At 37.4% G+C, this 24,519-nt stretch overlaps 1 protein-coding gene across 1 annotated transcript in view; it reads left to right on the forward strand.

The window, feature by feature from the left end:
* Positions 1–59: 59 nt before the first annotated feature.
* LOC129568285 (glypican-4) overlaps positions 60–24,519 on the forward strand; it is a 30,302-nt gene continuing 5,842 nt past the window's right edge. Inside the window, exon 1 of the mRNA XM_055445959.1 lies at positions 60–1,600. Within this exon, the coding sequence (XP_055301934.1) occupies positions 1,324–1,600 (277 nt within the window). The 5' untranslated portion in view covers positions 60–1,323. The remainder of the gene's footprint in view (positions 1,601–24,519) is intronic.

A 24,519-nucleotide genomic window follows, 5' to 3' on the forward strand; every position in this document is an offset into this window, starting at 1 on the left:
AAATACGCATGCCAAACATACCGTTCGTGTACAAACGTACCGCCGATCGATGGTGGTGTTCGTCGTCGTCACCCAAAGCATGCTGCATGTTTACCCAGAACAGAAAAAAAAACAGAAACAGGCAATACATTTACCTGCACGAACAAGAACATACGCATTCATACTGTAACTCATCAAGTGAAAACGGACGCATAATGATGTAGCGTATCACACTGCGGCGCATAACCATATGAACGCTAACACTGTGTTCGTGTGTATGTTTGTCTGTCTGTCTGTGTGCATATACAGAGAGTCGCAATCAAAGAAATCACTACGTTGAACCGGCTCATTTCGTTCGCAACACTGAATGGAACTTGGCGACTTTAGTCTGTGAAGTATTATTGTGAAAGCAGCACGTACCCTGTGTAAATCGATATTTGTTCGTATCGAATTCTGTTGGGAATAAGAGCACCAACTAGCTGAAGCTGTACGCACAATAGAGAGTCAGTCAGCACACGCAAATCGGAACAAAACTATTTCGAGAGAAAAAAAAACAACAGCCCATTTACAAAGAGAGTTTTTATGTGTGAATCAAACGGAAACAAATAATATTTGCGCCGGGTGTTGAAAGATGTACAGTGCGAATCGACTTCAAGTGTTCTTCAAGTACAATTTTAAGAAGCAGAAAACTTTATAGCTTTTTTCCACTTCACTCACTTATTTTCATCGGCGCGTAAATGTTTCGCGTCTCTTTGTGTTCTTAGTGCATTTACACAACATTTACAATCGGTTTGCTATTTTTTCTCCGTCAATTCATTTGGCTTTTTTCACACCATACCGCTTCGCTAGTATCAATAGCCCAAGTCTGAATTCACTTAATTGCGGTTGCAATAAAATAATATATTCCATCGTATATTATCGAGCCTATAAAAAATACGAATCGTTCGGTTGTTGCTGTGGTGTTGTTTTTTGTTGTTGTTGTTTTATTCGGTTTGGAATACTCGCGGTGCATGTTGCGTCTAAACGACTATGCAGTTGAATTTTTCCTTCTAAATTCTGTTCAGCGTATGCAAAATAAATACTCAATGATAAAGAAAAGTGCCTTTGAGTGAATGTGCGATCGGACATCAAGTGAAAATATGTCGTCAAATCACTTGCAATTCTAAAGAAAACAGTTTATTGGTGATAAAATTGGTCGCTCAAACGAATTTAATCACGGTTTCAACAACAACATTGATGCAAAGCTATAACAATTAGCCACATCGAAACAATCTAAACACAACAACAATAAAATCAAACGATAGGAACGTAGAATCTAAGCGCAAAAATAATTGTAGTGAAAAAATGATGCAGCCGGCAATAATGTGGTCCAACAGAAATCGATCGAAAATACTGCTGACTGCGCGACAATATACTCATATGGCAGTTATAGTGCTGTTCGCATTACAGACGATAACAATGGCAGCCGCACAGAATCTTGCTCTATCATCGACAACGCCGAAACTCGTACACGGTGCACTTGCAGCAGCTGCAAACCCACTGAGCAATTGCTCGAATGTGAGGAATTTATTCGAATCGCAGGGAATCAACGGTGCCGATATACCAACGCAACCAATCACTGGTAAGTTTCGATTCAATCGTATATATTCACCCAAATTCGATTCGGTTCGGCAATATTTCGCTTGCCCGAACCAAATTCCTATTTTTAGACCGAATGCATTTCGACAAGCGATTCCGAAAAATTGTATTATGTACCGTGCAAATATGCGTGTATTTCCTTCCAAATGACTGCATGAAGCGTTCTTTTTGTTGGTCGTTCTATTGCTCTCGTCTCCTCTTTTCTCTACATATGTTGTGTGTGTCGGTCTTCCGATAAAAAAATGCCATGAACGTCGCATGCGCGCAAATTTGATTTTTATCCTCCTTTAATGTAAACATAAAATGATTCATTTGCATCGCATATGTGCCAAACAATTCGTTTTCGCTTTACCAAGCGCAACTTGGTGTTTTTTGTGGGCAAAATGCTTACTTAGACTGTTTTCTGCTTTTGTTTCAACATTAAATTCGACTGCATGAAATGTTCTAATTCTTGAAAAAATCGCAAACGACGAAGTTTATTACTTTCAAAATAAACGCTGGCAGTGCGTGATAAATATTGCCTGGTATCCCAAGTTGAAATTTACATTGAAAGCCAACCCGTTCCCGGGTTGAAAGGAGAAAAGAAAATCAATAAGTTACATTCTTTTATTAGTTTGTTTATATTTGGGTTTCCAGCAGACGTTTTGTTGAGGCAAAACCCATAGGCTTTGCAGGCTTGGTGTAGTTTTATACTTAACCAAATTAAAATGGCCTGCTGGTTATGTGTATATTATATTATATGCATAAATGCGTATTTTATTCATATGTGTGCACAGCCGAAATGTTGAAGAGTGATTCACTCGCTTTAATCTTTCGATGGTAATTAAGTTAATCGAAATATTTCGTGCCGCACACTTAAGTGGCCTGTGCATTCTTCTGTACAAACGATAATAATAATTCCGTATCTCAACGTCTAATGCTCGAAGACGATATTTATAGGCTTCGAAACGGCGGGCAAATAAATGTGACAACTGTTTTTTTCACTGACAATGCACAAAACACTCTTTTTTTCTCTGGTTCATTTCAATTATCCATTTTTTTCTTTCGCGATTACAGTTTTAAGAATTTATCGCGATTGTGGGAACATATTTTGTGATCGAATAAGTGCAATTAAATATCAATAATTACGCAGATTCTGCTTCGTGCTGCTATTTTGTCAATCAAAAAACCATAAGTCAAAGCCAATTACTGTATGCGCGCAACAAGTATTTTTAATGGTACTACATGGACAGAATATTTCACATCCATACCCAAAAAAAGAAATAAAAATCGCATACACAGCGCAGTCACACACTGCCATAAACACACACTATCGCCAAATTTATTGCATTCACTTGGCGATTTTGAAAAATTCTTCATACGCGTAATTACAGCGAAACTTGCTTTTGTCAACCTTTTTCTCCGTGTTTTTTTCCCTTTGAGGGAGTTTGTTTTTTTTTGTTCTTTGTTCGCCGGTTTCAATTTTTTTTTCCTTCTCTCACTCTTTTTCTTTCAATTTATCGTCTGACAATTGGGCTTCTTGTCGGCGGTTCGCATATTGATACTCACATAATATGTTTTATTGTTATGCGCGGAGAGTGTGTGTCATACAATATGAGCGATAAACTGGTTTCAAATTCGCATATAAGCATTGTCCAGCGCAAAATTCTTGAGCACTGAAAAACTGGACGGTAAAAAAACACAACAAAGAACGCAAAACACATCAGAAGAACAAATAAAGCGAGCAAAAGAAAATGTGCAAGAAATTGAAGCGCACAAAACACATACACATAACCACATACACACGAAAATAAAGGAGAAAGAATATGCCGAGTGAAAATCAGTCAAGTGAGTTCGGCCACAAAACGCATTAATAAAAAATGTATCAATGGCTTGCTGGTCTTCCACTTTGTTTGGCTTTGGATATTCGAATGGTTCTTAATTGAAATGTCATGCAATATGCAAAACAATTAAATAAAAACATTTTTTATGTTTCTCTCGCTTAGACACACATTTGTAATTAAGTTTTTTCAGCTCTGTTAATCCAATCGACCGGTCAGATACTGGGTGAAAAGAATCGAGATAGCGAGCGCGACTTGTGCTGTCCGTGTGCAGATTACATTGCATCATATTTGAATAAATAAATAACATTACGTCAGATTTTTTGCCGTTGTTGTTGCTGCCGCCGCTGTTTGAACGAAGACAGTCCGGTTGCGCACTATCTCTCCGGTTTCACTCTTCGATTCATACGTACGTGTGTGTGTCTCTCACTCGCTTCGCTTCGCTTTGCAGTATAATCTCTTTACACACTTGATTCTGTCGACTGCAAAAGCCGAACGAGCAAACAATCCGAAAAAAACACCACACAAATTCTCTTAATTTATGTATATTCGGCTGGAAAAGTTGATTGGACCTGTGGCTTTTAAAGCAGATCTGAATTGATTTTGCTTTATTCGTCTTGTTGTGGTTTTGAATGCAAATGAACTATCATCTCAACCATTTAAATATAAATGAGAATGGAACTAACTGGACATGCCAATTTTTTGTCCACGGAAATTTGAAACGCGCGCGAGAAAAAAAATCCATTCTATTCTAGAAATGAAATCATTCACAAAAATTCACAGCCCCGACTAAATTATATTATTCAAACGAATGGAACGTATAAAAGCATTTGGTATTTATTTTTCGCTTTTTGTCTTCTGTACAAACTACTATATATTCAGTCACTATTTATTGATCAAAATAAGAGGTCAAATCACTGGAATTCATTAAGCTTCGTCATAATGCTAACAAACCGCAGCCAATTTGAATGCAGTACGCTAATTTTGCCCACGCACCAACATATCAATTACAGAGGAGAGGCTGAATTCATTGTGACTCAATAGTTTACCTCAAGTTCGATCGAATAAGATCGAAAGAGACAGAGAGTGAGCACGAGCAAGCAAACGAGCAAAAAATATACATTTCACACATTGTGCTCAATGTCTCTGAACGTTGTTAGACCGTCGTCGTCGTTGAAACCATGTGACAAATAACTAAATTGACTACATCATTAAATTCTATGTGAATAGAAGTCACTATACTGTCGTGCCTTTCATAGACGCCAAATACACAACGAAAGACCCCTTCTTTTCTTAATAAACAAACGGAATATAGAATGAACGGGGCAGAATAGAAAAAAAATTGATTCACCGAACGCACCTTGTTGTAGATGTAGACTCAATAGATTTCTGTTTGATTCCGTAAGAAAGCGAGTGAGAAAAGAAAACAAGTTGTTATTTTTATACAACTAATCTAAGAACGAACGTATATCATACTCACATCTATCTATCTATATACATACACCGAAAGAGATTAAAGAGCTGACGGCGACGGCTTACGCTGTATTTAGAGTGGATTGAAATATATCGGAACAAAGAACGCAAAGAGCGAGCACAAGGAGCAAGACCGTCCGACCGAAAGTCGAGAGAATAAATTTATTTTAATCGCGCCATTTTGGCTTGATCGTCGAGAGATAAAAATGCGATATTTCTGTATCGAAATCCCGAAGCTGAAAGCTGGTTCAGCACCGGCGCATCACGTATGGGCACAATCAAAAGGTTTTATCTCGATAATGCGATATCGTAGGCTGTTTCTTAAATGAACCCAAGCGATCGATTGGTGCTGAATATGAATGAAGAATGATGTCTGGATGAGGTGTTTTTTGTGTGTGTATTCATTTTGATGTATATGCTCGTTTCCAGCCAGATGATATGTTGTCATATGAATGCAAACCATCGCCTACAAAATTATGTTCTGATGAATAAAAGTTGTATTCATCGCCCAAGCCCAAGCAAACGTACACGGCGCACACAGTGTGTGTAACATTGCGGTGAATGAATCATATCCATCGAAAAGCGAACGGAGTGAAGAAAGCAATTGAACCAAGAGAAAGAAAGAGAGAGAGAACGAAAGCAAGCAGATGGAAAGGCAGCGAGCACATACACGCACACAATTTGGCCACCATAATTCCATAATTTTCTTCTTTCTCTCCACACCCCACATTCTCTTCCTTTCTGGTTCGTGCCCTTCATTCAATTTTTCAGCTGTCTAAAAATTGTGCATTGTGCCTGTGCACCGTCGCACCGATTGCGACAATGTACAATTCACATTTTCCACTTAAAAAGGCACAAACATGCTGTTATTCGACTGTATTTGTCACCCTCATATTGAAACATTCACATCGTTTTCAATTTACAACCGTCTGAATGCGATCGTTCTCTCTCCTCTGCCACTCTCTTCCATTTATTGTTGCTGTTACTGTTACTGTTGTTGTTCTTCTTCTACTACTTCTTCTTTTTCTTCCGGCCTTTGTCTTTAATTCTCAATTTTCGTGTAGAATTAGCGGCTCGTATTCGATTTCAAAAGGAATAGGAAATGAACGGTTTTGTAAATTGGAAATACCATTCGGAAGTATTCTTAAACACAATCGACAGGAGAGAGAGAGAGTGATAGAAGAAACCCACAACGCAACAAACATCTATTCGGAAGTTTCCATCGAGAATTATTTACGATTCATAAAATGTTTACTTTTTTAGTTTTAATTTTAACGCAGGCACATGGCAAAAATCATAATGCATAAAAAAAACTTCAAGTATATTTATGTTATTGTAGAAAAAAAAGAACGAAGAAATGTTTTCGACATGGGATTTGTTTCCTGTCGATTTGCACCTTATGAGCATGCTGCTTGAAATCAACATCTGTGCGCGCATTAAATGCGATGAAATATGGCTTGTTAGCATAAATGAACTAGTCTCTATGGTTAAAATATGTCAATAAATGTCGAAACGATAAATATTTGTACAACAGATCGTTTAGGAACTTGTATCGCATCGAAATCAATGCTCGGTCGCTTGTGTCGGTCCCGATCGATTGAACTCTTATCTAAAATGTAAAACTGAGAGTATCATGTATTCATAACGCTTTCAGCCAATCAATCGATCAAAGCCAATTGAAAGAGTCACACGTATCCCCCGTTTTGGTGAATTCCAGAGAAAAAACAAATTATGGACTATCATCCATCAAATTGATATTTGGCTTTTGAATAAATACCATACTATGCGCCTATCTGCTACATTTTTCTCTTTTTTCACATGGGCCGCAATAAATATGAATCAACATAAAAATCATTCGGTTCTTCTCGCTTTTAACACAAAAATCAAATCAATTTAATCACTGCAAGAAAAATAAAAAAACACGATTCAGGTATACACTTTATTCACATTCTCTCTCTCTGGAGCTTGAGCCAGTTTTCTTTTATGTTGTGTTTGAACTTTTCGGATTCGATGAAACCATCCGGCTGGGCCTGGCCGATGAAGATAGAAAGAGAGAGAGAAAAAGCGACCAATTTTGTGTTAAGGTTCATTTCAACACATGAATGTGTGTATATAAACCTGATCCGATATTGCGGCGCCTTTTACAGCTTTCTTTGTGAATTGCCATTATGCGAGAGAGCTGAGCGCACACATATCAGCATTGTGTCCAACGCTTATTTCACATTAACTTCATTTTTATGCAGTTCTCTGCCGTTCGCTCTTTTTTCTCTTCACGTTTTCATGTTTGGTCGATTTCTGGTGTTCCGCTCGACACACACCAAAAAAAGGCCGAAAGAATCTCAAGCGAAAAATGAACTGTTTGATTTAATTGCTATTAAGAAATAAATTTTACGCTTTACATACATATATATTCACACACATGCAATGCAAATGGTAGTCCATTCCTACTCGTTCGGCGGTGTGAGGCTGATCGTCGACAAGAAATCTGCAGGCTTAAGCATGCTTGGCCATGAATATTTGCAAAAAAAAAATGTGCAAAGAATGAGAGGAGAAAAGAGAGAGAGAGAGAGAGAGAGAGAGAGAGAGCAACTCGAACTCGAGTTCAAACAAAAGAAACGAAAAGTAAATCAGAAACGGGATGAAAATGAATTGCGTGTTTTGTGCATTTACCGCTCTACAAAGAACAAAATCTGCTCAACGATCCGATTTATGGTTGTGATATCGATTTGAGCTGCATTCCAAACATAATTCAACATTTTCATATTACATCGTGCATTTCCTTTGCCATTCCGATTGCTACTTTTGTCTCACTCTTCTTTTCTCTCGCTCGGCTTTTGCCTTGTTCTGTGTCAGCCACTCGTCGTCCTTTTCATTCGACTGGTACTGTAGTGTGTATTTTTTTTTTGGTATTTTCGTTCAACTTTTTCCATTCTTTGGTCATTCTTCATCGTCATCTCTCTTCGATTCCATTTCATCCGTTTGTTCGCGTTTTTTTCTCACTCATTTTTTGCCTGCAAACAGCACACAAATTGTTTTGTGAATGTGAACCAAATGAGAGGAACTAAGAGGAAAGAGAAAAAGACACACATATATAGGCAGAGCAGAGAGTGAAAAAAATGCCAACTGATCGTTTGGAAGAGGAAGAGTGCCCTGTGCCCTCACAAAACAAATTCAAGAATATTATTGCTCTTCTCGAGACTTTCCACTGTTTGAATATATTTCGTTGGTAGTTTTGTGTTGAGCAGATCAACTCGAACCATTGCATATACACGCTTTTGTATGCAATAAAGCCTGTTATACAATATGTTTTTCTAGAGAACTACACAAAAATATAATATATATCTGTTAATTTTTAAGGTTATGTTCTGTTTACCTCTTCTTTTTCGTCGTTTTTCCCTTTGTGTTTTTTGTCGGTATTTTGTAGTCTTTTTCCCATATTTTTTCGGAGCCTATGAGTTGTGGGTACTAACTCAAACCGGACTCTCTTTTTTTCGAAATCTTCTTCGACTAGCCTAGCCGCTCAGCGGCCAAAGGTAAACTTTTTCCTCGTTCTCTCGAAGCGAAAGAAAAAACAAAAACAAAAACAGAACAGACGAGAACGCGACGAGGTAAATAGTTGGAAAGTAAATATAGAATAAAACAGAAATTCCGATAAAATAGATATAGATGCTGATTTAGTACTGTGATTGTCCATGTTCATTGTTCCATGCTTCGGTGTGATATGGCTCACTAGTTGAAAGCGCTGCGACCAGTGCCCCATTTCACCAAACGTGTAAAATGAGATTTATTACAAAGCATGATGTTATCGCCTGACACAACACACATTTTATTGCATTTTATGTGCGACAAACAATTTTTCACTACTAAATGTTCTTCTCATAAAATGTGGAAAAATATGAAAATAGACACAATTCGCCTTTGACTCATTGATGTTAAAAAAAGAAATATAGCGTACGACATATGTTGAAATTGTGTTGCTTTTGTATGTGAGCAGGCAAATTTTTACGGCTTCAGCAATTATTATCATCGGTGTTTACTTTGTTTTTTTTTTTTTTTTCAATTCTCATGAAGCCGCGTTGAGCTTACAGGTTTCAGGCGAATCGGCAGAGATACGATATGCAGGTTATTTGCGCTAGCCGGAATTGTAAACATATGACTCAAGTGTTTAGTCAATGCGTTCTATTGTATCAACGATAAAAATCGCTTGCACATAAAGCACTTTACGTTCGCATTTCACACATTTTCTTTCATGAGGCGTGTGATTGTGTGCGTATATGAGCTGCAAAACTATGATTTTGATAAGCAATTTAGAACAAAACACCAGCACACAGATAATAATCGAAATGAATGTCGAAAGCAACTGAGAGAAACATTTTAATTGCTTTGTAGTTGTGCAAAACCAGACTAATTCAGATGCTATATTGTGAATCAGAGCATCCAAGTTCTCAAAGAACAACACAAAGTGAAAAAAAGAAATTAAGGGAATGGCATCAACACACAAAACAAAGAAAACTGAAGCACAAACGTCTAAAGAGAGTTATCTCGTCTTTACATTCATTTACTACTACTGCTGGTAGATCTCTTCTTTTTGCATTCAATGAGATAGATTACAAAGCAATAGCTACTTTTGTATATAATGTTTTAGGTCGCGTTGTATATATGTTATAAATTGAATTCAATCTAAAGAAAAAAGTCTGCACTTAAAACCGATCCATATCTGGAGTTCTAATTGAATGTGAATGGAAACGAACGAATCCCATCGGATGAATTCTGCACCAGCCTTACCTTCCGAACGTTGATCGTAATTCAACCGATTGTCAGTCGAAGAATGCATTCGGTTTGAGTGCACGATGATGACGACGAACACAACAGCAACTGTAACAGCAATAGCAGCCGAATAGGAAAGGAAATACTTATAAATCGACATGCTTTAACTCTCACAAACAAAATACCTAGCGCTCTTTTGATTTGTTTGTCTTCTTCTCGTTCGTTGCTTATTTATCGTCGCAAGCTGCTGCATCGGATCATGTAATCGCAATTAATTGAAAAGATAAGCTTTTGGATAACCTAAGTAATGAGCACTTAACAATGAGAAAATGAAGAAAGAGAACCATGCCGATGAGTTTGTGTCATCGAAACCAGTGTGTCGTTTGAAGTGTCTCAAACATCGTAAGCCGACACACTCGCAAATTGCACAAGGAGTGTATCAGACAAGCCATGAGTTCGGTGCTTACATTGTCATTTTGAGACTTCACATTTTATACGGATGCCATTTGAATGCATGTTTTTTTATTGCTTGTGCGATGTTCAAACAGACATATTCGTATGCACAAATACCCTCCACGCAAAGTTCATTTGCGATACGCAACTGAAATCATCGGAAAATTTGCATGTGCAACGCACAACTTCAACATGCATAAAGCAGATGACGTAAGAGCCAATAAAGTATAAATACATTTCAGTTGCAATGAGACGGAACGGACGGAAGGAAAAATAAACCCGAAACTAAATTTTTTCAAAAAGTTGTAAGTGCACTTTTCGACATCGACAACAACATGCAAAAGTGTAGATACGAAATATGTAAGTGGTGCAAAGAAAATACGGCTCTTAGCAACCAACATGAAAACATAAACCGAACCAAACGATATCAAAATTTCTTTCACTCTCCATTTTTCTCGGGTACAGTTTGTCGAACGGGTTGCAACACGGTCGTAAAATACATTGTGTGCGTTGAAAAGTTATCGACAATGACGATGTTGACGACGACAGCCGCAACAACGACTTCCAACCCAGCTCGTAAAAGTCGGTAATGCTAATGCATCCACTTAGGATTATTATTGTACAAATTGAAATTACAAACTGTGTAGAGTCGATGGATGCATCGGAGAAACTCCACTTTGACATTAATTTGTTTGTTGCGGCTTATTTTGATTGCACCGCGTCAGCTAGCTCTTTCCTTCCTCTTCAAATATGAAATCTTGCGGCGGTTTTTTTTCGTCTTGCTCACGTTCAACGGCTTAAAACAATTTTCAACAAGTGAAGAGAAAAAAAATGAAAATTGTTGAGATGAATCCACAATGACAGCCATTTTGTCTGTGCTATTGCTATGGAATCAGAAAAAACGAGGGTGAGCGGACCGTGCTGTGTTCATGTGCGCTCAGATTAATATCCATAATTATGTTGAATACTTTATTAGTGTAAATTATGGATTTTAGTTCAATTTGTTATTTTTCTTGTGCGTTCGCATATTTTGACTGATCGTATTTGTGAAAGAGAAATACCTTGTATCATGATGGTTTGCTTCGATCACGAGCTATGTATGTGCCGCAAAAAGAAAACATGAATACCAGACTAAGAATAATGAATGTCAAAAATGAAAAGTGTTGAGGAAAAAAAACAACCAGCCAAATAAACAACTGCAACAACAAGTTGATCTATAGGCTTGTGTCAAGTGTAGTGCAATATTTTATGTGGCTTTGTGTAGGCGAACCGACCACGGAGAGAATTTCAAGTGGAATGGAAGACGAAAAATGCATTTATCAACACGTGCAAATGGAAAAGCTTTCATAAACACTTGATCAACTCCCGTTCTTCTGGTTGAATGACTTGATATGAAAACTCAAGCTATAATAATCACAGACACTGAAAACATAAATAATCGCCTTTTTTTCTTTTTTGTTATTGCCTTGTGTGTTGTTAAAACTAACAGCAAACTTCCATTTTCCAAACAAGATTAGCTATCGGCTTTTGAAATTGGTGACATTTTTTTCTCGATATTCGATCATTTTATCAACTATTTTAAAAGCATTCGCATATTTTCTAGTTTTTATTATGCAAATCAAATTAAATACGTTCGAAGAACACTTATGCGCAGCAATTACAATAATTAATAACTTAATAGCTACTGAATGAGATATCCACCGATAAAAATTAATTAATTTACTTGGAAGCATCCAATGGACTTCGCATCGCAAACCGGTTGGTATTTGAATATTCAAAACGAACGATACTAGTTTTCTAATTTGAAACGCGCGACTCGATTGAAGATGAAGAACGACGAGAAAAAAAAATGTGTCGCGAGTTTTTCGTGAATTTGTGCATCTGGCACGAAATGTGGTTGACTTGAGTGTCTGTGCGCGATTTCAACTCTAGTAATTGATATCCGAGTCATACACGAGTCAAACAGTTTAATGTCGACAGCCCGATTTGCTTTGATCATTGCTTAAGTATGACGCCCATTTTCGTCGGCTCCACTTGGCAGAGTGAATATTTGGGTTTATGATCGCGTTGGTTTTTGGCTATTATTATTACGCCTCAATTAAAATAAACCTGTCAAATTCAATTTTTATCCCAAGCAGATTGGTTTACATTTGAAAAATGCAAATCATCACATTCCGTTGGCAGATGAAACCGTTTCGAAACTCGGATGTTGAGTACATATTTCGGTTGTGAAAATAATTATGAAGATTACAATTACAGACGAGAAAAAGAGAAGCGGAGAGTGAGAGACCAAACCGATTCGATTCGATTCAATCCAATTCAATTACGTTGCCAGCGAGCAGTACGGTCGGTGGGCTTCGCATTCTTAGCACAAATAAAAGGAAGCCATAAAAATATCACACAGCACATCGAGGTTGAGCGAACGATTGGGATAAGCTTGCTTGCCTGGCTGCCTGCTGGTTTAATTCGTTCGATGTTCAGTGTTTGGTGTTCACAAAAGAAAGTTTGTATGCCAAAATGAATTCTCGCTTCGCGAAATCTTTGTTCCTCTTGCTCACACCATTCGGTCGAGTTAGGTTGTCGATTGCTTTTGCTCTGTTATTTATAGCGTATTAGTTTTCGACATGTGTTAATTCAGTGCATGAAACACACATATTCACCACACGTTCACACAGCGGCTAAATAAAACATAAAGCTCGCAAAAGAAATCAAATGATGGACGAACGAATGCGAGAAGAGGCACAAAAAAAAAATAGTCACACACTCTCGTCGAGCACCGAACCACAGCAAATGTACAACGTAATGGCAGCAAGGAAGAGAATGGGAAAGAGAGAGATAGATACACATCCAAACAGCGTTCAAAACAGATACCTTAAATCGTCCGATGAAATAAAAGAAAAATCCGAAAATGCATATTTCAAACTCTGATTCAATTCTTTGCATTTCCATTTTTTGCTCTTCTTCTCTCACTATCTCTTCATCTTTTCTCGTCGTTGGTATGCACTGGCGAAAATAAATCGGTGTGTGCCTTTTTCCCAAGATTTCTTTAACTCCTGTTGAATTTTGCGCTACAAAACAAATGTCTTTTTTGTCCGAACTTGAGCGAGCACACGGTACGCTGCAGTGCACGAGCAGAGGCAGAGGCAGTGCGAATGCTAAGGACGCGAGACCGAGAGATCGAAACAGGACGGTGATGAAGCATCGAACAACGAAAACGAATTATGGTTGAAGTGTATGCAACGGCCAATGCATCGCAAAGAATGTGCATTTTTCCCTTGTCTTTCTATCTCTTTCTGCTGAAAAAGAATGCTGATGTGAATCATCGCCGGTACTGAAAACATGGCATTGTTGTTGTTATGCTCGCCGGTGTGTATACCTTCTTTTTTCACCGAGTTCAGGAATGCGAATTTTTCTGTCCATCTCTTTTTCACAAGTAAATGAGCACAAAATAAATATTGGAGTGCCCGTGTGCATGCACCGAATGCATATTTGCTTACATTTACTTGGGACTCATTTCAACAGTCAATTCATCTACAGCTGAATCAAAACACGACCAAACAGAACGGAGTGAAAAATAACTAAAACGAAAGAAGACAAAGCGAGCAGTAACAACAAAAATAGCTTCGGTAACAAGGAATTTTGCATTTACTCCGTGATGTCTGTATGTGTTTAGTCACAAACAAAAGACGTGCTGCTGTTCCATCCAAAAAATGTATAGTTGAACGACGGAGGCATACAAAAAAAACCGGAGCGCTCCGAATGAATGAAAAAGAGAAGATAAGCAGATAAAGTCCAATGAATGTGCAGAGCCGAGCACATACCAATGCATGAAGAAATCTACGAAAATTATCGGAAAGGATAACACACACCAAAGGAGAGATGCTCTCACACATTTCGTTGCCAAGTTGTGTTCATTTGGTGATTTCTGTTGCTCGCAGTCTTTTTGTTTAAATTCAAAGTGTGTACATTTGTAGTTCTTTTTTGCCTTGTTCATTCGTTCGTTCGTTTGTTCGTTGATCGCTGTTGGTTGGTGTAATCTTGCGAGCTCATGCATCGACTGGCAATGGCCATGCAAACACAATAGAACATTAAGAACGATAGAAAGCCCATCGTGCGATCGAAGCGAAGCAGCAGGCAAAGACAAAAAAGGAAAACTTGTTTTACCAGTTCACTCACACACGTGACGTACATGCACAAGATCTATAGAGTCTTCAAGTCTTTCGAGTCAGTGCCAGTGCCAGTGCCAGTGCTAGTGTCAGCAGCAGAGAAATGCAGAAGAGGGATAGTGAGACGAAGAGATGAATTCATTTAAAAATATTTTTCACACAAACACATTCTCATCCGAGAACTACAAATCCCTTGCTTCAACATAAGACCTGAGACTAAAAGAATTCAAGTTCAGCTACACAACACTGTGTCCGCTAGTCATGTGAAAATTGTGTTACTTTAATCATTTTTTATGTGTGCCTTTACCAGTCCATGGAACGGTGTGTGCAGCGTGAAAAGAGAGAGAAAGAGAAAAGGGAAGAGAAAAAAATGTGCGAATGAACAAGAGGTAAAAAAGTGATGGCGCTTGTCGATGTATGGGTCATCATCATCGTCATCATTGCTATCGCAATGCAACTTGCACGGCACACTGAATATTCTTCTATACCGTATCATATGTATACTATACATACATAAATGGCAAATGATGATCCAGTCGCCCCGATCAAACGTGTGTGGCTTAAGAACTTATTATCCACTGCATACGCATGAAAAATGAAAATTTAATGTTATTATTCGCCTTGCTATTCGCTTCATTTCGTAATTTATTTATTATTTCTTTTTGTTGGTTCTCTTTATGCCGTTTCCATTCAACTCAAGCCAATTGAATGTGATCATCATTAGCTCGCAAGAAGAAAGAGAAAAGTGTTTCCGAGCCATACGCAAACCCATTATTACCGACCGATTGTAATTGAACATGTGCATAATTAATTCGTTAGGATCAATTTGCATTTATCTAATCGGTTTTCGTTTTCATTCTGTGGCTGCGGATTTCGTCGCCGTTGCGAAAGTGCAGCCATATGTCGACCAAAAACATCCAATTATGCGGTTTGCAGGTGAAATGTTTGCAATGCAGCCCAATGTTTGGCAACGTGTTCTTGTCAAAGAGCATTTGTCTGACGAGAAAAGTAAAGGATAGGCCACCAATTAAAATACATTACAAGCTGAACACAAAAAAGAACAGAATTCTGTGAGATAATTAAGCAATCTTGAGCCAATACTGCTCAATGCGGCTTCATTAGCGCTGGATCATCATCATCTCACAATCAATGGAATGAAATTATTAATTTCATAACTTCACCATTGAACATTTAATACACCGTCACGGATCCATTTCATTTCGTTTCGTTTGACTCTTGACGTGGTCGTCGCGCAAAAGGTTAGTAGCGCAACGCAATGAAAATCATCCTGCGTGGCCACGAAAATTGACAATTAAATGACTCATCGACAATTTAATGTTGAATATATTAAACCTTAATTTCTATGCACTGCACATACCAGTCTCCAAGTGCGCTTCGCTGAAGCCACATTGATTACATTTTAGATAACGGAAAAGTACAAAAGGAGAGACACCGTGAGTGAGCGAGCGAGTGAGAGAGAGAGAGAGAGAGAAAGAGCGAATAATGTAAACGCCACGGAAGACAAAAAACATTTCACTTTACTTGGTGGTCCAAATCTAATTACCGAAAAGTGTGCGTTGAACACAAAAAATACGAACTAAAAATGGATAAAACGCGCATCCAAAAGCCATACCAAAAACGAATAAGTGAGACTGAGAGAAAGAGGAAGAGAGAGGAAGAGAGACAAAGAAGCGATTCGTATCGAAGGTGATAATAAAAGTGCACAATGAACGAACAATATATGAGGAATTTCAATCGAGAAGCAAAGAATACCATACGAAACGGAGAATAAAAGCCTCGATATGGATGGAAGAGAAGAAAAAGAAGAAGAAGAAGAGTGAACTGAATGAATTTTTTTCTTCCATTTCGAAATAAAAGTTAAGCGAAACATTCTTTGTTGCGTTCGTCTCACACTCAAAGTGCAGTGGATGTGCTGGGTCATTTCATACATGGTTTCACATCGAACCGTCGAAAGGATGCATAAAAGTGGAATAAATTATAAAAGCAGAGAGCAAAGACGAGAGGTTTTGAGTCACAGTGCTCAAAATATACAACAACAACAGCAGCAGCAACAGCAACGACGAAAAAAGGCAGAGAGACTCAACGAAAAAGCCGCACACATTACCGTCACATTCTTTCACATCGAAACCGAAAAGTTTGAGTCACTCTTTCCCCCTTCGCTGCCGATGCAAGGAACGAAATATATATAATAAAACGGAATGTATTAATTGTGTGACGGTTTTTTTCTCTTCATCTTCTGCATTTTTTTTTCTCTCCATCGTTTTGTTGTTCTTTCTCTCTTTTTCGATTTTCATCCATTCATTTAATTTAATGGACACATGAAACTCTTCGAGCAGAAGAAGTTATAAAAATGTGCGCCTCATCTCTTTGTTTACGGTTGCATTTTGGGATTTCAGACATACAAAAACTGAAACGTAATATGAAAAATTATTGGTCTAATAGGTAAATAAATCATTTCGAATTAAATTCATAAATTTGATATATACTAAATGAGACACAAAGCGATGCACACAGCCAACACACAAACATACATTCGGCGTGACGATCACCTACAAAAATACACATAGTCAATGCAATCCGGAGCGAAAGTAAACTCAATACGCATGCGCATCGATTCAAAGTGGCAAATGGACCAGAACGAACGTGAACGCATCGACGAAAAATGAACAGAAACGAAAGAAAAAAAACATACATATCAAGCTAATATTCGACGTTGCACAACTGCAATCAGTGCATCACTTTTCTGTGATGTGCTTCCATTAGGATGAGTCAAACAAAAACAAAAACAAAAACTGAAGCGATTCATTTTGCCACGATAATGATGATGATGATGCTGATGTGTGCATCAGTGATGATGCCGCTGCTACAGCGACGGTGTGTTACATGATATTCCAGAATGTATCATTCAAATGTGAAGCGAAGTCAAATGGATATATAGCCATTGGCAATCGGTAACCGCGTTGCTTAATTGCTTCATAAATGACGACCTGCTGTTTTTAATCAAATCACGATTGCTTTTTTTCGAGCGGTTCTATTTTCTTCTTCGAATGATGACAATATCGAAAATATCTTGCGGTCAGTTCACAAACAGCGAAATAATTTTCCTCCAATATCCCCAAAAAAATGGTGCAGCATTGGGAGAAGCTACACAAAGACACCTATCAATACTAGTGCGTCACTCGTACTGTGACATCACACCAATCCCAATCAAACGCAACTGTATTTCATTCCATTTCAATCCACGCGATTGTTTCACGCTTCAAAATAGAGTAAGTTTAATGTTCTAAAAAGAAATGAAAAGTGACTGTGTTCTCGTTTCGCTGGAGCTGAGTTCCAGTTTAACTTTGTAACGCATCCAAATTGAGAACATTTCATTTCAATTGGTGTGTCTCATAAAATAACTAACGAATTAATTTATCTTCATGGTTAATTATGGCGCGCGATTCATTGTAACTGAATCATGCACACAGACAGAAACGCACACGAAGCAACAATACAAATACAAATACAAATACAAATACAAATACAAATACATACACATATACCAATCAAATCGATCAAAAAATTATGCAGAGTGATGAAAAGCAATTTATTTGTCGTTAATAAGTTTGTAAGCTTCATGGCACAAACGGATCGGCAAGTCGCATTCATGGCAATTTTTTCGTAAGTTTTGAGCTGAAGCGTGCAGCCACTGAATCGATCGAATCGAATTTACGTGCCAAGCGCCGTATGGTCGAAATCAGCACGCGCACCAACTCAACGTTTCAGTCAATTACTAGTAAATAAATCAATTGAAATGAATCAATATGCTCGCAAAAATCGGTTCAAGCACCCCTGCAGTGACATTCCGTTTAGCGATCATCGCCATATGGCTCTCAATGAGAGTCTTTCAATATTTATGACGCGTCTCAAAAATTATGAATTCATAAAAAAATGGAACGAACCGAACGGTACTTATCGTCATATGTGTTTTATATGGTTGTTCTTGTTCCATATTGTCTTCTATCTCTGTGCTGAAATGGATTCAACTCCAAATACATTTATGCAGAATGAGCAAAAATGAGAATGGCAAAATACATTGACTGCTCACATACTCAGATTGATGGAATAGTTCCTTCAATAAACGAAAAACAAGAAGAAGAAGAAGAAGCGAAAAAAAATTCAGAAACAACACGAGCTCGAAATTGAGATGATGGAAACAATACATACTAAGCGCATTAGGTTTGGTCGATTTGATTCGGTTGCTGGTTACATGAACGAAAGAGTCTTGAGACTTTTTTTAGTGGGTGGCATAATTTCATAAAGAAACCATTTATTTCCATTTTGATTTTGCCTGTATCCGACTTAATTCGTAGCCTCGTTCTTTGTTTTCGTCGCTTCGTTGTTGCTGCACGAGAGACCCTAGCAAACTTTCTGTATGTATCCAATAGTGGGTTTACGTAATTTGGCCGTTTGCAAACGATTCATTTTACAAAAACTCATCATAAAATCAAATCACAGAGCAAACGTCTGAAGCGATGAAGACACTACGGCGGAAAAGAAGAACGAGGAACAAGGCAGAAATTTTTTTTATTGCACAAGCCCACGATACATCACGACATATCACTCATGTATATATTCTCACTGCTATTATCTAAACGTATTAAATGAAGCGTAGTTTGAATCCAGCCGATTTGCTTTATTAATCAAAGCCCAAGAAAAATATCAGCACCACAACAGTATTGATTTGATTCCGTCGTTTGGCAACATTTGTTTTGGTTTTATATTTGTTTTTTTTTCTTCTGCTCTTTTCTTTTCGCTGCGTGTGCGCGCTTTGCCAACTAATGCGCGAAGAGAGAAAAAAACAACTGTGAAAAAACACAAAGTGCTTGATGAATGACAACGTTTTCGATGATCCTACGCAACTTATGAAACATTTTATTTTTCACAGTTTGTTTCATCAACGATAAAACTTGTACGTGCACTGCGAGTAGCAAAAAAAGTCTAAGCAGAAGAGGTAGAGAGAGAGAGTGAGAGAGAGAGAAAAAAACTATACAAACGTAATCAAATAAAGGCGAGACAAGAAGCGGAAAAGTAAGATGCAGTTGTGAAATGCCCACCAGTTATAATAATCGAGAATAGTAATAATAAAAATAAAAATGGAGAAACAGAAGAAGAAATACTAGACAATACTCAAGCCAAGCATTTTCTACGAACTAACTAATAGGTAAACGAACACACACGTTTTCTGTTTAAACAAAAGCGCACGGAAAAAAAGAACAAACGGCATAGCAAAGAGAGAAAAAAAACAGGAAAATAAAGAAATCTCCGCTCTTTTTTCCTCAACGTTTATTAAATACATTAAACGGAAAAAATCTGGTTATTATTGCACTTAATAGTAATGTCTGTGAAAAGAATAGAAGAAAAAAAAAACAAACTACACGCCAGCAGCTAGCACCAAAAAACGCATACTGTATTCACGTCGAGCGGATACATTTTTGTACCTTTTCTCCGCCTTCTTCTTCTTTTTCTTATTCATTGTTTTCATTCGCATTCGACTGTTCATTCGGTTCATAGGATGCCTTTTTTTCGTTCATTTGAAAATTTTCAGTTTTGTTTTCTAATAACCATATCAGTAAATGCCATTACGTACGCATATCGGCACATCGTATCCAACATTGTGACCAATATGTGTTCTGCTATTTGCTCTATCCACTGTTCTCTTGGCAAACAAACGCTTGATGCGCATCGAAATAAACGGAGAAAAATGAAATAATACGAAATGAATGGAATGGACTCGATTCGTTTTTTTCTCTCACTTTATTTTCTTCAATTTGATTACATCTTTCTCTCATTGGACCATTTTTTTTTCCACTGAATTCAATGCAATATTTCATACCTTTCAGTAATAATTTCTCAACTGTTGTGTTACTCGGACACACAATTCTAAAGAAGGAAGACGAAATTGTTGAAACGATTGTGTGGCTGACGAAAGCAGAAATCCATACAGAAAGAAAACCTTTATTTATGTCCTTCTTATTCACATACGGATTTGTTTCATCGTTCACATGCTCAGTGTGAATAGCGAGACAGAGACACGCTCTCTCTGGTGTCTATGGTTTGGTTGTGTGAAGCTCATCTGTAATTAATATTGATATGTGGCAATGGCAAATGTCGACAATTCATTCATTTTTATTATTGTCAAAGAATGGAATACGGGAGATGCGGCGACACATTTTCCAAATTGATAACAATGGGCAATAAGTAGCTGTTGGATGTTTGCTGATTTGAACCATGACTACTCACTTATACCACACAACACGATCTATCCTCCGTGTTTAATGGCTATTTCGGATGCTGGTATGCATCGAGTGTGTATTTGAGTGAGTTTTTTTCGAACCACTTCATCCATTTAATGGCACTTTGGCCCATTAATTTTCGGTTGGAATATTCGATTTTTGCAGTTGACACCATAGGTCATATGCAAGCGCGTCCACTCGGCCAAACAACAATAAATTTTTTCAAAAGTGTTTGCTTTTCCAATTTAGCAATTAATTAAACGAGGAGAGTGCATGGCATGCAGTCGTACCAATGTCAATTTCAGAATCATTTCATAAAATTAAAGAGGATCAAGAGCAGCAATCGACCGATTAAAACAAAACAAAAAACCAACCGTATCAGCAGCAGCAATGGCAGTCATTCCAAATTTCAAGTTGATTGAAATTGACAAACTCAATGGCGGCCGTAATTGAGCTCAGCGAAAACGAGAACACAGGAACTTTAATAATAGCATGTTGCGAACTATGACTAATACACTTGGTGAAAATAACGTGGAATAAAGAGAAGAAGAATCGGATCGTTCATCAAAAACGTGACGTCTCAAACTGTCATTCTGTGGCTTATAAAACAGGAAATATCAAGATTGTTGTATCCTCTCATTGCCATGTCACCTACTTGAGCACACTCGTGCATTGAATTAACTGAGTATGGTTTTCTTTTCGGCTTCTCTTTTCAATACAGCGATCCATTGCTTGGCTTAGCTTAGCTGTGCTTGGCTGCGCCTATGCTCCTGAAATGAAAAATAAATCAATAGAACAACCATTCATCCTTGTTTATTTAAATAAAAAACAAATTAAATTCAATATAATACACAAATGTGTATGAATGCTTCTTCAACCGTTTGCCACCGATTTATTGAGAGAATGACGACAGAATTCAATAGCTATTTGTAGTTGTTTGAGCATATTGCTGTATGGCTGTATGGTCTGTACAATTTATTTTGAATGCTTAACTAAACAAACTACTCATATAATAGATAATAGAAGTACTTGTGTAAAGTAATAGCCGTTAATACCTAATTTAGGATTCTCCGACATTTTTGTGCTTTGCTCGTTCCTTTTTTTCCGTTTGACTGCACCAAAATCAAACCGAATTGATGCTGAATAGTTTGGTTGCGGGAGCGCAGGAGTAATGTTTGAACGAATTATAGGGCTATATAGCAACGGACAGCAAATAAAGATTTGTTTTTATTGTGCGCACATCCATTTCCAAGGCTTTGAATGTTTGAGAAACTCTGATGCTCCCAAAAGACATAAAGAGAAAGAGAGAGAATTAATAAATGAGTATTGCCGCTTACTGATTATTGCTTCTATTATTATTATGCCTGAGTCTGTGCATATCATAACGATGTTTCTTGTATTCTCTTGCTCTTGTATTTTCATTTGTCATTTCGCCGCTCAAATCTGCCGATGCTGCTTCTGCAGCCGCTCGTCCAAAGTGAAAACACGGTTTTCGAGTGGAGAAAAGATCAAAAGAAGACATGAGCATATAGGTAGAGAAATGGGCATATAAAAAAATGCCTCTAAGCGAATGCACACCTTACCCAAACGCGAAACAGAGAGTGAGAGAGAGACGAAGCAATAAGGATTCAGGTTCCCTAAAAACGTCGAGTAATTCATTTTTAACACTTGACAGCAGATTGATAGTTTGTTGCTCATCTCTCTTAAGAGACATCGCCGATATAAAAGTGAACACAATGACTGAAATTATTTTCACAGTGCCAAACATGAAAAATTACCCGCATACGAAGAATAGAAAAATTTTTGAAACACCGAAAAATCGCATTCCAGACTAGATTCCAGATACTCGAGTTTAGTTTTATTTCTGACGCGTCAGCATTCATTCAAAGTAATAAACTCTTTGTGTTTTGTTTGCACTTTTTGTTATTGTTATCCTATTTGGACCTACATGAGTTAATGACCCAGTCAAAAAGAGTATTTGCGTGCTTTTTTGCTCTCTTCCTTCACGTTTCGTTATCTGTTTCGTTTCATGTAATTTACACTTGGCATCATCATCATTCATCGCATGCTTGAATATCCAAAGGACCGCATTTATAATAAAACGTAATGAACGGCACATAATGCCGAAGAGATGCAGTTAAAAGCTTTTGTTAAAATGTGTGTATAGTTTTTTTTCGCAACAAACCAAAGGCGCCAAGTGTCTGCAAACTCTTCACAATATATTTGATTTGTGTGTGTATTTTTTTTCGTTTCCTCTCCTCTTCGTTCCCCGTCATTTGGTGCGTTTGTCTTTTTTATCCCGTTGGTTCTGATCGTCGCATAGCTGGTATAGATGTTGTTTTTTTCTGTTTCGTCTATGCTCTATCCCAGATTTGTATGCAATTACAAAAAATTACAATGTATTTCAGGCTGGATCAATTATTTCTCTCTCCTTCTTTCTCTTGTCACTGTCTCGTACAGTTTTTAAACGGCTAAGACTGCATTCGGTGACTGACTTTATCTATCGAAGCGTTCGTGTGGGATGTTGAATTGAATTGCCGGTTTCGTAGTGTCGATGTCAATGTTGCATTGTCAAAAATGTTGCTGGGTTGTTAACGCATTGTTTGATACACATATTTTTCTTTCATTTGTATCATCTAAATCGAGATAAAAGCAGCTAAGACTGCATTGAAAAAAGGATAATAGGTGATTGTTGCTGCTATACGAAATGTAACATAAAAAAATTGAGAGAAAAGTTAAGAGAGAGAAAAAACATAACTTGAGATTATATAAGCACTATTTCAAATGTATGGTTTTCTCTGTCTTTTATTATTGTTTCAAACCGTCATTCAAGAGCTCAAACACATTCCCTTAATGAAAATGTGCCAGACGTTCTATAGATGTGTGTGCGTTGTGGAATTTCAGAATTTTTTCTCATGTGTTTTTCTCATGCATCCATTTCTCCTTTTATTTTATCTACCTTTTGTTTGATATGTTGTTGCCGGAGCCATGATATTTTATCGCAAGACTTATTCAAGAATCAAAGGAATTCTGAGTTGAGAATATGGCTTTTAAACCCAGCACTTTAATATGAATAAATTGGTGTATTATGGATGAACAGATAAGCTAATGTTTGAACGTAATTATAATCGACGAACTCAGAACGCTATTATCTATGTGACCCCTGAATAACTAACACAAATCTCAGTATTTCGAACACTGCATCAACCGTCGAAACAATGTCATATCTGTCTTAGAACGATTGTGATTGGGCGTTCATCTGTTTGAGTGTTTTTCGATTGAAGTCATTGGCATTTTGCAAAGTTGAAATCGCGCCAACCATATTCATATCGGCAAATTCGAGGCAACCAAATTCCAATCCACTTAAAAGCAGTACTCAACGACAATTGATTCTCCAATCAATTTGATTTATTGGGAAAACGAGATTGTTTGACATATTTTCAAGTCAATTGTTCAATTAATCTTATCTAAGGCTTCACACCAGTTAATTTCACAGTGTGTGTGCGTGCATGACTTTGATAGTTCCATTCCATTCGTATAATAAATGCGAGCAAACGAAAAGAGAATGTGATGATTCAGTTCTTCAAATCAAACGCACGATAAAACCTTTCTTTATTATGGATTAAATCATTTTTTTGTTTGAACGCAATTCAGTTGGTGTTGTTTGGCTTTTGTGCTCGGCTTTTTATTCAGGAATTTCAATAAATATCGAAGTTGTTCAACGTGTTCTTGATAAAACTGATAAAAGAATATAAATTCAATCGAAATACGTTTATTGCCACGCACGCCAGCAATGCAACAACCACACACTCGTCAACGTTCACCTGCCTACTTATTGATAAATACGGGAAATTTTATTACAGGATTTCAGCCTTTTACCTCTTATTCCTCTGCGATGCGACAAACATCATAATAAATCAAAGC

Source organism: Sitodiplosis mosellana, unplaced genomic scaffold (assembly GCF_009176505.1).
Source record: "Sitodiplosis mosellana isolate CC-2019 unplaced genomic scaffold, AAFC_SMos_1.0 Smas_scaffold_18, whole genome shotgun sequence".
NCBI classification, from domain to species: domain Eukaryota; kingdom Metazoa; phylum Arthropoda; class Insecta; order Diptera; family Cecidomyiidae; genus Sitodiplosis; species Sitodiplosis mosellana.